Source organism: Alexandromys fortis, unplaced genomic scaffold (assembly GCF_014885135.2).
Source record: "Alexandromys fortis isolate MF-2015 unplaced genomic scaffold, M_Fortis_MF-2015_v1.1 scaffold_21, whole genome shotgun sequence".
Lineage (NCBI taxonomy): Eukaryota > Metazoa > Chordata > Mammalia > Rodentia > Cricetidae > Alexandromys > Alexandromys fortis.
This window is the reverse complement of record NW_026067905.1, coordinates 11,973,476-11,986,607: the sequence shown is the minus strand read 5'-3', so window position 1 is coordinate 11,986,607 and position 13,132 is coordinate 11,973,476. Positions and strand designations below refer to the sequence as shown.

At 38.6% G+C, this 13,132-nt stretch overlaps 1 protein-coding gene across 4 annotated transcripts in view; it reads right to left on the bottom strand.

Moving 5' to 3' along the window:
* The window catches only part of Rasal2 (RAS protein activator like 2), a 287,249-nt gene that overhangs the window by 28,597 nt on the left and 245,520 nt on the right, over positions 1-13,132 (bottom strand). For all 4 annotated transcript variants that reach the window (XM_050135132.1, XM_050135131.1, XM_050135134.1 and 1 more), the window contains 4 exons: positions 11,476-12,030; positions 9,974-10,118; positions 2,198-2,342; positions 1,320-1,556 (listed from right to left, as the gene is read on the bottom strand). In XM_050135132.1, the coding sequence (XP_049991089.1) occupies positions 1,320-1,556; positions 2,198-2,342; positions 9,974-10,118; positions 11,476-12,030 (1,082 nt within the window). The remainder of the gene's footprint in view (positions 1-1,319; positions 1,557-2,197; positions 2,343-9,973; positions 10,119-11,475; positions 12,031-13,132) is intronic.

Sequence of the window (13,132 nt, the reverse complement as noted above, 5' to 3'; positions counted from 1 at the left end):
TAATATAATTAGATTCTACTTTTTTTTGCCAAATAATAAAAATTATTTTGATAATTATATGTGTATGTATGTGATTGTGAGTGTGGGTGCCCCTTGATGGCATAGGTGATGGATTCCCTGGGAACTAGATTTGCAGGCAGCTGTGGGCTACCTGATGTGGGTGGTTAGAACCAAACTTGGGTCCAATGAAGTAGTTGTAAGTGATCATAACCACTGAGCTGCCTTTCCAGTACCCAAATAGCTAAAAAAAAAAACCCTTTACATTAGTTTATTTTGTATGTGTGGGATGGTGGTGTTAGTACATCATGGTGCACATGTAGAAGTCAGAGGTCAACATGTTGACGCTGTTTTTTTCTGTCTACCATGTGGGTTTGAACGGGTATTAAACTCAAGTTGTCAGGTTTGACAGATGGTGTCCTTACCTGATGAATCATCTTGACGGACCCCCAAATAATTTTTACAGATTGTTTTTCTAACTTATAATACCAATAAATTTCAAGTGTTATACATAAGCAAAACACCCATACACATAAAATTAAATTTTTTTAAAAATATTTATTTATTATGTATACAATATTCTGTCTATGTGTATGCCCGCAGGCCAGAAGAAGGCACCAGACCCCATTACAGATGGTTGTAAGCCACCATGTGGTTGCTGGGAATTGAACTCAGGACTTTTGGAAGAGCAGGCAATGCTCTTAACCTCTGAGCCATCTCTCCAGCCCCATAAAATTAAATTTAAAAAAATTTACAAAATAATATGTGAGAAGACAGTCTGTTTCAATGGCAGTTTTTCTGCATTTGGTTTCTTTTGATTGTCTACAAATGCCCTTCCATCTTCTGCATTTTTCTTAATACCACCTGTTAGAAGTGGCCAGCCTATTTGCAACAGATGATGTAACCGCAGTATTTGCCTGTTTTCATGACACTTATGTTTTTGATGGATGCTTGGGATTGAACCTGGACCTAGTGCATGCAATGTAAGAATACCACTAGCCTTTTCCCAGCACTCTGATTCCTATACTGGTTTCACATTGCTAAAATAATGCGTATGTTATCATTTGTCATTCTATCTTTAATTAGTACTTTAATTTAGTTATCACCACTTACATATTATTGGATATCCTTTATAAACATTTTCAGATGTTACTAAATGTTTATACCAGCGTTATTTAATATTTGTTTCCATTTTAAAATTTTTATTGACAATGCAATAAAAATCTAGTAGGAGTGGGAATGCGGCTCTCAGCCTCATCTAAAAACTCATGTGTTTCTTTAAAGCCAGGTGCTTTTTAAAGGGTTAGGGTAGTTTCACCTACTTGGCAAAGTTGGCCAGGTTCTGAATGACCTTGGCAATAAGAGTTAGAGTTCGAGATGTGCGGTCATCAGGATACTCCTGCATCAGGCTGAAAAGACTGGGAGACATAATGGCTGGGCAAAGGAAACGGAGAAACAGTGAGGCACTGATGAGCCGCTCACTGATGTCTTGCTTGCCCCGGTTCAGACACTGCTGCTTCCATGATGCAAACACTTCTTTCAACTCACGAGGGAAGACACTACAAAAGGGGAAAAATATACACAAAAACCCCCAAAACCTCTAAATGTAAAGTGTCATAACCTATGAAAGTGACCCCTTTGACCCAGGATGCCCCTGTTCTACAACTGAGCTAGGAGGAGGACCTACTAGACACTCAGAGATGGGAGTCAGTCTGAGTCATAGCTGACAGGAGGTGGAATAGTCAGAGAAGGCCAAGTGGAGACTAGAAACGGAAAGTAATAAGTTTTGTATTAGTACAAATTTAGTTTAGCAGAATGGAAAAACAGCTTGAGGCTCCTTACTAAACAACCTGGTTTAACATAGCTTACCATAATATCCCTAAAGGCTGTTCATGAAAAATCTTCCCAAACTCACCACTTGTTTGCGGGAGAGCCAAAGATCAAAATTTATGAACACATCTGCTCCGTACTAGCAAATATTAAAAAAATAAATAATAAAACAAAACAACCCCACCGCCACCTCCAACCTCTACTTGTAGGTATTAGAAAGTACAGCTCTAACAGTTGGGAAGGGTTATTTAGAGAGGAGTTCAGAAGTCCTGCTCACAATGAAGAGTTAGAGTTTAGACAGGCCTAAGGGAGGGAAATCTTGCAATTTCCTTCAAGTCGTATGGAAAAAGTGTCAAGGACACAAGCTCACCAGTAGGAATTGATGATCTTGCAGAAGGCCAACTCACAGCACATTTTCAGGTTGCTCTGATGGTCTATCAGCTCACTAGATGAGCACTTGCTGGGATCCACTTCACAGTTCTCATCTGATTCATACAAGGCTTTGATGAACTCCCCTAACCAAAGAGAGAAGGTGACAAGTACTATAACTAAACTAAGCTTTCCTAAATAGAACAAGAAACTCTGAGCAAGGAGGAACCATGAAGTGTACTCCTCCCATGCATTACATTTATTCTCTTTATCCTGGAAGCAGAATAGAATCAATCACCAGCATCATCATTATTTAAAAAAAAATAGCCATGATTTGATTTAAAAATACAGTATCTTTTATTGGAAACCCAAAATATATTTAATTATCAAGAACTTTTTTTACAGAGTTCCTCCAACTAGTGTAAGTAATCTCATTATTCCAGAGGGGAAAAATAACTCCCAAGTTTGACTGAACAGATAACCAACTAAAGTTTTAGGAGTAATGTTGGTGTCAAACACGGGCACAAACAAGGCTCTTCAGCACTACTGTTAGCACTGGGGACAGTAATTTAACCTTCCACACAAAACTGCAGCATTTCTCTTTATATATACTTTATATGCTTTCCCATAGACACTGGTTTATAATCACTGGCCAGATAGCATTTTCTTAGGAATCTTTGGATATCTACAAGGATATGCTTACTATTCTTTGGAATCACTTATCTGTTTACCTCTATAAGGTATACTACTTCAGTGTCTTCTGACGGTCCATGTTTATACTTTTGTGCATATTTGTTCACATGTAAATCTCAATTATGTTCAAATTCATTACCCCCTCCCTTGTATCACTCTCAAAAAAGCAGGATAGGAGCTTAGTAAGGTTTTATAGGAGATGGAAGCATAGTTTGCCTACAGGTCCCTCTTCATTAAAGAGTGGACCTTTTAAAGATCTTTCTCAATTTGTGGATGTGACTTGAGGTTCAAGTTAGTCATAAGAGGGTTTTGAAGAAGAGTAATTTCTTAAAAAAAATAACAGGGACAAAATGAAACATTTTTTGACAAAATAATTATAACTGAGGTAAAGGAAAGCTTTTAAAAATAGCTATTACAGGGGATGGGAAACCTATTTAGAAGAAACATTCTTGGGGAACCGGAAGCAAAGTGGTACATACACATGCACCATGCGCACACACACACATACAAACAGATTATGAACATGTTCTATTATATTAAGAGTGCTATGGTAACATCCTGGATTCCTCACTTAACTAAGGGGCCTTGGAACATTACTTAATTAGACTGAGCTTTGTCTGTTTTATTTAGGTATCAGACCTGTCTTTTAGAGTTATAGTAAGGAGAAAAAGAGAGAGAAAGAAAGAAAAAAAAATCCTTTAGAATGCAATATGACCTTCCTCCATAACATTATTATGTACAAAACATGCTACTTTAAAATAGTTTTTAATTAAGTAAAATCATCAAATTGGTAACAATCGCCACAAGACAGTGTTCATTTCATGTTCCATTCAATCTGTTTCATTTGAAAGGTACATAGCTGTAAAACTTAAAACTATCAGCATCGAATAATTCAGTATAACTGGCTACAATGTAAATCTGTAACATTCTGCTATGAGTGTTCACTTAGGTCATGCCTATTCTAAGGAAATATTAATAATATAAGCAAAAACTATTTTTCTTTCATTCTTCAAGTAAACAATCCAATAGATTACTCAGGGTCCAGACAAAAATTGTACCAGCACTAAAGGGCCTAAAGATTTTCCTGATAATGATATCATAAAAAAATTTATTAAAAACCAAAAATTTGGGCCAGGTGGTGGTGGTGCATGCCTTTAATCCCAGCACTTGGGAGGCAGAGGCAGGTGGATCTCTGTGAGTTCAAGGCCAGCCTGGTCTACAAGAGCTAGTAACAGGACAGGCTCCAAAGCCACAGAGAAACCCTGTCTCAAAAAGAAACAACAACAAAAAAAAACAAACCAAATCAACAACAACAACAACAAAAAAAACCCAAAAACTGTTTTCATTTTTGGAATTATAATGCATGTCTGAAAATGTGTAGTATGCTAAAATTAAGATGAAGCTTTTATAGATTTGTACCTAAAAAGGTACTTACTTGAAAATTATTTGAGTTTGCTCCTTTGCCTTTGGGGGGGGGGAGCTAAAAGGGGCAATCACTGAGTTTAAATATTTAGTGTGTATTCAAAATGTTCTATCATGTTTTCTTTGAATTTTAAGAAAGCATTGTATTTGTCTTGTTTGTATGAATATAAACACAGGTGAAGAGATAAGCATGACTTTACACATGGAGCCCAGGAGTGTCAGATCCTGGGAGCTGGAGGCACAGCTGTTTGCAGATTCCCAGCTTGTCATGTGGGTACTGTATCCAAACGCTGGACTTTATGATTATGCAGCAAACAAGCTTTCTTAACTGCTTAGCCATATTTCCACCCCCTTCTCTGAAAACATTTTTTTTTTTTTGTATTTGTTTTTCGAGACAGGGTTTCTCTGTGGCTTTGGAGCTTGTCCTGGAACTAGCTCTGTAGACCAGGCTGGTCTCGAACTCACAGAGATCTGCCTGCCTCTGCCTCCCGAGTGCTGGGATTAAAGGCATGCGCCACCACCGCCCGGCTGAAAACATTTTTTTAATTAAAAAAATTTTAGATTTATTTTATGTGTATGTGACGGTATGTGTACCACCGAAGTGTCTGGTGTCACAGAGATCAGAAGGTGGTATCAAATTCACTGCAACTGGATTTATGAATGGTTGTCAGTCACTATGTGGGTGTTGGGAACTCAGCCTGGGTTCTCTGCAAGAGCAGTTAAGTGCTCTTAATCATCTAGCCATCTCTCCAACTCCCCACCTCCCGTCTTTTTAGTAAAGGTCTCACGAACTCCAGACTGACTGCAAACTCAGTAAGTAGTCCTGCCTTTACCTTAAGATGATGAAAATGCAAGCATGCTCAGTTCTATTACATGTTTTCTATGTTAATTGCTAAATGGTTACTATCAGCAACATTTCATGTGAGGTTTGTTTAACAGGTGTTGACATATTACTGCTGACAGGCATTTGCCTCTAACACCAGCCTGGAAATTATGCCTTCTAAAAGACTTATGTTTCACAGATGCTATTTCTTCTTTGCCACAAGACAGCAACAAGAAATTGACTTTAATCAGACAGGTAAAGGGAGCAAACAGATGGAAGACTTAAGTCTAAATAGAACAGAGCTTTTTTTTTTCCTCAGTAGAGAGTAATGCTTTTATTAAAATCAAGACAGGCTAAGAACCTGGCTGATACTGTACATTATGATGGCAACTTTCTTTGAGGATGGGTGGGCTATACTCATGGCCTTATGTGTGTCAGGAAAGTGCTCTACCAATGAACGACATAAACAGCACTTCTTTGTTTCTTTTTGCTTAAAGTGTATTAATACAACAAAATTTCAGTAGGAAGAAGAGTCTGGTCTCAGTACTGAGAATCTTATGAGTTAACTGTTTTCATGCTCTGGGAAGCTGCAGCCATTTTCTTTATCCTAACCCATGTTCTTAGGTCACAGAAATGTTAACCAGATGTTAACCAGAGATCTTTGTGAGGTTATCTAAATTGTTTCCCATGCTCAATGAATTAATTTTCATGCCTACTGAGCTAATCATATATTTAATTATTCACTATTTTATCAAAGGACCTGGTAATCATTTGTCATTTGGAGCTTTAATTCAGAAATCCATTTAAGCAAACAGATCTTTAGAATATGAATATTCTCACCTTCATGTTCACAGAATGGAGAACACTGTTAGAAATGCTTCATTGTTGCCTTTTATAGGACAACACAGATTGAGTCTCCCTCTGTCTGTAATAACCCGAGGGGATGTTGCCTGCTGTAAGCCCATTGTGACCACTCTGCTTGTTTAACTATTACCTGCTTGTCTTAAAGGGTACTGGACGACTCCTTCAGCAATATGTGTATCAGTTTGTGCCAGCACGTTCATTGTGCATGACGTTCTAAGTCTGAACTGCCCCTTCCTGAGAAGAGAGCAGCATTTGGAAGCGCTGAATCTCAGATGTAGTGACAGAGTCTAGCTGAGGGTTTTGTTGTTTTAACTAAATTTTGATGCTGTTAGGAGCAAATGAGAAGTACGTGTGTAGGGGCAGGAAGCCTCCTTCATTTTGAGTGGTTCTTTCTGCTGGACAATGGGAGAGCTGGACAGATGAGAGGAAGTTTTGCTGCCCCAGGTCACTGGTGTAAACTTGACTTTGTCAAGGGAAGGGACTGAACCTGCACCCAGTAACACTTGTAAGATGCCTGTGATCGCCTCTGGGCTTGTGAGTGTGGATGAGCAGTGTAACTGAGTGTCATCCCTTTAAGTCTGGGCAAAAGTTGGCTCCTGTCACTGCTGCTGTGTGTCCTCTATTAAACACGCATCCAGCAAAAGCACATCTGCAAGGGGCACTGTGAGTTTGTGGCCCTGGCCTGGCCTCCATTGTCATTGTCCCCGAATCTAAGATCGACAGTTTAAAAGTCTGTATTATTTTCTTCTTGTTTCCCCTGTCTTCATCTTTGTATTTAAGTGGTCCTTATCATCTCAATACAGTGTTTCAAAGTGTGAGGATTCTGATTTGTTAATTGGTAACTGCGTTAGTACACAATACAGGAACAGGTCAAGAATCCCGTTCTCTGGCCTCAGCTTGAACTATAACGACGCTGGGTAAATATCTTTCATAGAAATAATTGAAAATCACGAAGGCCTTGTGGCCTGTTATAATGAGAAAGGCACACCTTTGGGGGCGTGGAGAGTACTTCCTTTTCTCACTGGGAAATCTCAAGCACAAGAGCTAAAAGCGTCCATCCGTCCTCACATACCTCCACGGCACAGAATATTTCTGAGCTCTAATTGGCCCCTAACAGCATCAAAATTTAGTTAAAAGAAATGACAAAAACCAAAAAAACAAAAGACAAAAAACACCACCCAGAGTCTGTCCCTACATTTCAGAACTAAAGCAAATACTAACATAAAATGTATAACCATAGTTAAGTGCCTATGTAAATGAGATTAATAGCATCTTTCCTGTGTCAATGAAAATCAACTGTTTTCTCATAATTCTTATTAGATCTTACATTAAAGCAATTGAGTAGATTTGAAGATAAACAGAAGTGAAAAACAACAACTCTTGTTTAGAGTAGAAATTGTCACTACTATTCTGCTTCCTGTAAACACAGCTCTATTTCTCAACCAGTTACTACTTTTTACCCCTTTTAATTCCTTTCCTCTTTTTTTCCTCCTTAATTCCTTTTTTTTTAAAGACAGGTTTCTTTGTGTAGCCCTAGCTATCCTGAAACTCACTTTGTAGACCAGGATGTCATCAAGCTCACAGATCGGCCTGCCTCTCCTTGTGAGTGCTGGGATTGAAGGCGTGTGCCACCATTGCCCAGCTCCTTTTCTCTTGATACAACAGTCTGAAGAATCACGAGTAATTTTTAAACTGTGAAATAATTTGACAACTATTTTTCTTACCATCTAATTTTTTGTTAAAGGTAGTATTGGGCTAGCAAGATGGTTCTGTGAGCAAAGAAGCTTTCTACAATGCCTGATGACTTAAACTGGATCCCTGGCACCCACATGGTGGAAGGAGATAAACAACTACAAGCTGTGTTTGTTCTCTGTCTCTTTCTGTCTGTTGTCTCTCTCTCTCTCTCTCTCTCTCTCTCTCTCTCTCTCTCTCTCTCACACACACACACACACACACACACACACACACACCCATACACACAAATAAATAAAACATGTAAGAATAAAAACAGTAGTCTTGGGTATTGAATCTAGGGTATCACGAATGCTTAAAAATGGGCAGTTAAGTGCTCTTAATCACCTAGCCATCTCTCCAACTCCACTGAGCTGCATCTTCAGCTTCTGACCCTCCCTGTCCTCAACATCTAACCAGTTTGTTACTTTTAAAGATTCTTTATTTCTGACTGGACTTAGAAATAGACACTCTCAGCAAAGACAGCCTACATCTCTTGGCATTCTGTTCCTGTAGCATTTCTTCGGCTTCTTTAATTATCGGGCCAAAAGTTTGGCATATTTGAAGCCTCCTCCTCCTTTTTCTTAGTGTGTTGTTTCTTTAGAGCACTTGCAGGACTCGTGATGTTACAAGATGCTGAATCTTGGGGGCTTCTCACCTTCCTTGCTTAAGAGCTTTCTTGACAACATACTGGTGGCCATCATCTTTAGAGAGTTGAAAAGTTTGCAGATTGTGCTAGTTCTTTTGGGCTCTAAACAGTAACAAAGTTGAGAACACTCAGCTTGCCATCCACAATGCATCCAAATCCAGATTTGCTCTTCCTCTCTCCAGTTATCCTTGGTTTATCACAAGAAAGCCCCTTATTCACCAGATGTGGGTTAAAATACTCTGCTTCAAGGGAAAACCTTGTTCATTGTTCTTACAATTGATTCAGACCACATAACCCTTCCACTCTTCACCCAGAGCATCAGTAAGAATGCCTGTGTCCATGTGCTTCTCATCCACCCAATCAGTTTTGGACATATTCAACTTCATCCTGATGGAGCTGACCACCTAGGAGGTACTATGAAAAGCAGCGCTTCTCTGACTCCTTTACTCTCTTTTGTATTGGTATTTGAGCCTGCGTTTCCATGGTTTTCTTTTTTGCATTTTTTCCCTCTGATCATTTTCCTTGTTTTTTATCTCCCTTTTTCATGAGATGTGTTTTTGGCTCTATCCTTTTTGTTTTGGTAATTTCTTAGCTTCATTTAACTCCTCTACATAAGTCAGTCCCCGAGTTCTCACATCTGTCTAGACATATGCTCTAATTTGCCTTTTTCACCTAAACTCTCCCCAAATTTCTATTAGAACTTCAAGTCAACACATATAATTTCCCAAGGCCTACTACTTCCATGATTTCTGTTGTTTCTTCTAAGAATGTTATCATGGGTGGAGAGATGACTCTACACTTAAGAGCCTGTACTGCTCTTGTAGAGGACCGGAGTTTGATTTCCACATTCACATCTGGCAAGCAATAACTGTCTGTTAACTCAAGCTCCATGAGTACCTACACTCAAGTGTTCATACCCATGAAAAGACATACATGATTAAAAATAAAATAACCCCAAAGAAACTCACTATCCTTAGTCACTTAGAAAGTCTACAAATTCTCTATAATATTTAATCAATCTTTCCTACAAACTGAACAAATTGCCAAGTCAGTTCAACTTCTAACTAGTAACTAATTTTTAACCAATCAGGTGAGTGGCTTAGTCACCAACAACTAATGATTAGGCAAAAATTAGTTACTAGTTAGAGACCTTAAAACAGAAGTGTAGAACTGTAGGAACTATCAAATATTTCTTTATGTATGATGAGAATTTTGAAAGCATAATAAATGGCAGGTTAGTTCTTTTAAGACTGAAGTAATGCAGCCATATCACAGTATGAACACCCAGTACGTTTGGAAAATTAGACACCTAAGTTCTAGTAGTGAAATCCATCAGTACTATTATATATCCTTGAGTCAGAAATGCAGAGGTTTGGGGTGGCTATATATGCTGAAGGGTTTTCTATTTTCATATATGTTATAATGAACATGTGTGGTTACTCTACTGGTAAGTACTGCAGAGACAGTTAATGGTTGAAGTCTAAATCACTCAAGTCAGATGAACATACACAGTTTGAGTTTAACTTCTTTGACCTAGGAGGTAGAAGAAGTTAAAACTGAAAGGGAAAGAGGATAAATATCTTCCTCTTCCATACCCAGTGCATCATGAAGGTACTGTTGTCCCACCAACTTGAGGTATTCTTCAATGGATTTAGTGGCAATGGTGTTTTCTCTGAAGATCAAGACATCATGTTCTCCACAACGATCCACCTCAGACATCACCAAGTCAGTCAGAAAATCCTGGCAGAATAATGTTCAGTCAGAAAGAAAGCAACTGAATAAGAACCATACATTAAAAGAGACTACCGAAATAGCAGAAATGCTGGGAACTCTGCTATAAACGAAGGCAACAAATTCCTTGGAAAGGGAAAAGGCAGTCAGGATAAAAATCTTATGTATTGTCAGCTCTAAATTTGGTTTCTGAATTCCTACAGAGATTTTCTAATGAGCTTTTGAAAAATGCACCTCCAAGTCGCTCTGTGTTTTGACCGTCACCAAGCCTTAGTCTCTCTGCTCCAGCCCCTGCATGCTGCTTTAGTTGCTTTTTTATGTCCATTAGTCCGCACAGCCCATCCACATACAAGGTTCTCTACTCACCACAATAATCTTTTCTAATGCTGCTCTCAGTTCTGTCCTCACCTCCACTCCCATTATTACAAAAGTACTTTCTGGAAACGGTTAGCTCTCAGCTCACATACTGCTTCCTCCATGAAGCCCTCCTGGATTAATATTTCCCTAGAGCCTTGCTTGTCAGTTCCCCTTGCTCCACACCTCCACAATATTACTTATCTTTTTACCCTCTGCACTTCTTACTATAATCAAAGATCCACTTTTGTATTACTTGATACAATTTCTCCAGAAAACTGAAAGACTAAAGATAATGTTTATTTTGCCTAACACATCCAGTGAAGACACACTTTCATCACCTAACAGTTACTGGCACATGTTAGATGTTACTTTAGCTTCCCAGTTTTCATTTCCATGTAGATGAAAGATTGTGACCAAACAGCTGCCAACTAACTGTATAGCACCCCTGTGTTTCCATTTCAGATACAGATGTTAACTCCATGAAGACTTATACTCAGCACATTTTTTTTGATTATCTCCTTCGGTACCACTGACATACAGTTATCAGTTAATCTTAAAATACAACATTTAGTACTTCAGAAAAACTTCAGCTAGGCATGATGTTGCACACTTGTAACACCTTTAATTCTGGGATTTGGGAGGCTGAGGCAGGAGGATATTAAGTTTGAAGCTAGAATGGGCAATATGGTGAGACCATGTTTCAAAAAAGAAAACAATAACAACAACAGAATTCATGTCGTGGGGTACGAAAGCAACTGCGGCCTTGGTATCTACCCTCACAAAAATAAACTACAAGTAAGTATTTGCTAGCCCTCCCTTTTACTTTACTTTACAAATCTCTGTATCTTACAGACCTGCTAATAGACTTCCTTCACTCAACCTTAATTTCCTTTTTCTTTTCTGAAAACATTCTAAACTGGATTTTCACAATATCTCCCAGTATCCACAGCTTCATTTCCTTGTACATAGTAAGGAAGGACTTTCAGGTAATACACCCATTTCAGCTTACCTTGGCTCTGCCAGTACTCTGAAGAATGTGTACTAAGGCACAAGCCAGCTCCTCTTTATTCCTCACACTAATTACTGGCTCAAGAACAGAACACAGCATGGTGTAGTTGCTGGTGATGAATTCTGCAAATTCTTTGTATTGCTCCATAGGCAGAATGGTGATAGTTTGGAAACGTGACTTAATCCGAATGGAAGGTCCTCCTGTCTTTCCTTTGTTGGGTGTGGGTGTACTTACTGGGTACCACTTTTCTACAAACTGGCGACCAGTCACACTGGCAGTGGGGATATTGACGAGCCCTACATAATTATTCTTGTCCTTTTTTTTCTTTTTTTCCACATCCTTATAAATGTGAACTGTGATGCTATGAAGAGGTGGAAGGCTATAGAATTCAAAATGTTCGCCCCAGAAAATATTGTCTGCTTTGGTCTTGCTGGTTGTACGAGCAAATAGGGTATCATCAAGGCACAGTTCGCAGAAATATTTTTTTTTAGGGGCAAGGTCCTTGGCTTCAATGATCCATAAACGGAGAACATTTTCAGCTCGTCGACAATTGTCCTATAAAGAGACAGCAAATTTGAGATCTGACAAACCAGAAAGAGAATGTTTTCTTCCTCAAGTAATGCTGTTTATTAATGTTCCTCTACTAAGAGCAGTCAACATAGTAAAAAGAATTGCTATCTCATTGTTTTGAACCAAAGAACTCTAAAGAAGAATCCTGTGCAAGTTCAGTGGGTAGATACACCTGTTGCCAAGCCCAGTGACCTGAATTTGATCCCAGAACACACACTGTTGAAGGAAAAGAATCAACCCTGCAAATTGTCCTCTGACTTCCACACATGTTGACACACACACACACACACACAAATAAATGTAATTAAAAAATATATTTTTTAAATCTTACAAAGCCGGGCAGTGGTGATGCAAGCCTTTAGCCCAGCATTCAGAAGGCAGAAGGATGCAAATCTCTGAGTTTGAGCCTAGCCTGGTCTATAGAGTGAGTTCCAGGACTGCCAGGGCTACACCAGAAACTGTCTTGAAAACAAAACAAATATTATGGAAACACATATTTTTTGGATTAAAAAGTATAATCATGTAACAGCAATTTAGACTAATTCCTAAAAATAAAAAGGTAAGTTGCTAATACAACTTTTTATTATGTATTAACTTCTGGCTGGGCTGGGTATGTTAATTAGCTTTTTGAGCCTCTATTCCCACTAGTAAAATGACAACAATATTGTCTTCAGTAAGATAATTTTCAGTGTAAAATGTCCTAACATGTATACAGGTTTTTCAAACTGTCAAACTCTAAGCCAGATGTGGTAGCAATTGTCTATAATCCCAGCCTTGCAAGGGCTGGGGCAAAAGGGTTGCAAGTTTAAGGTCAGCCTTGGTTACATAAGTGAGATATGTCTCAACAACAACATTGTACTAAGATACATAAAATTAAGATATTACATTTGACTTCTATCAACTTGATGCTTACAAAACGATACATTTTTAAAAAAACTTAAATGAATTTGTTCTCGCAATTTCATACACGTGTAATGTGCATTCTGATTACCATAACCCCGCCTTCTTTAATCTCCTTCCCACCCTCATGACCCCCTTTCTTACACATCATAGCCCCTTCCCACCTTTCTGAGACTCACTGAGTTTA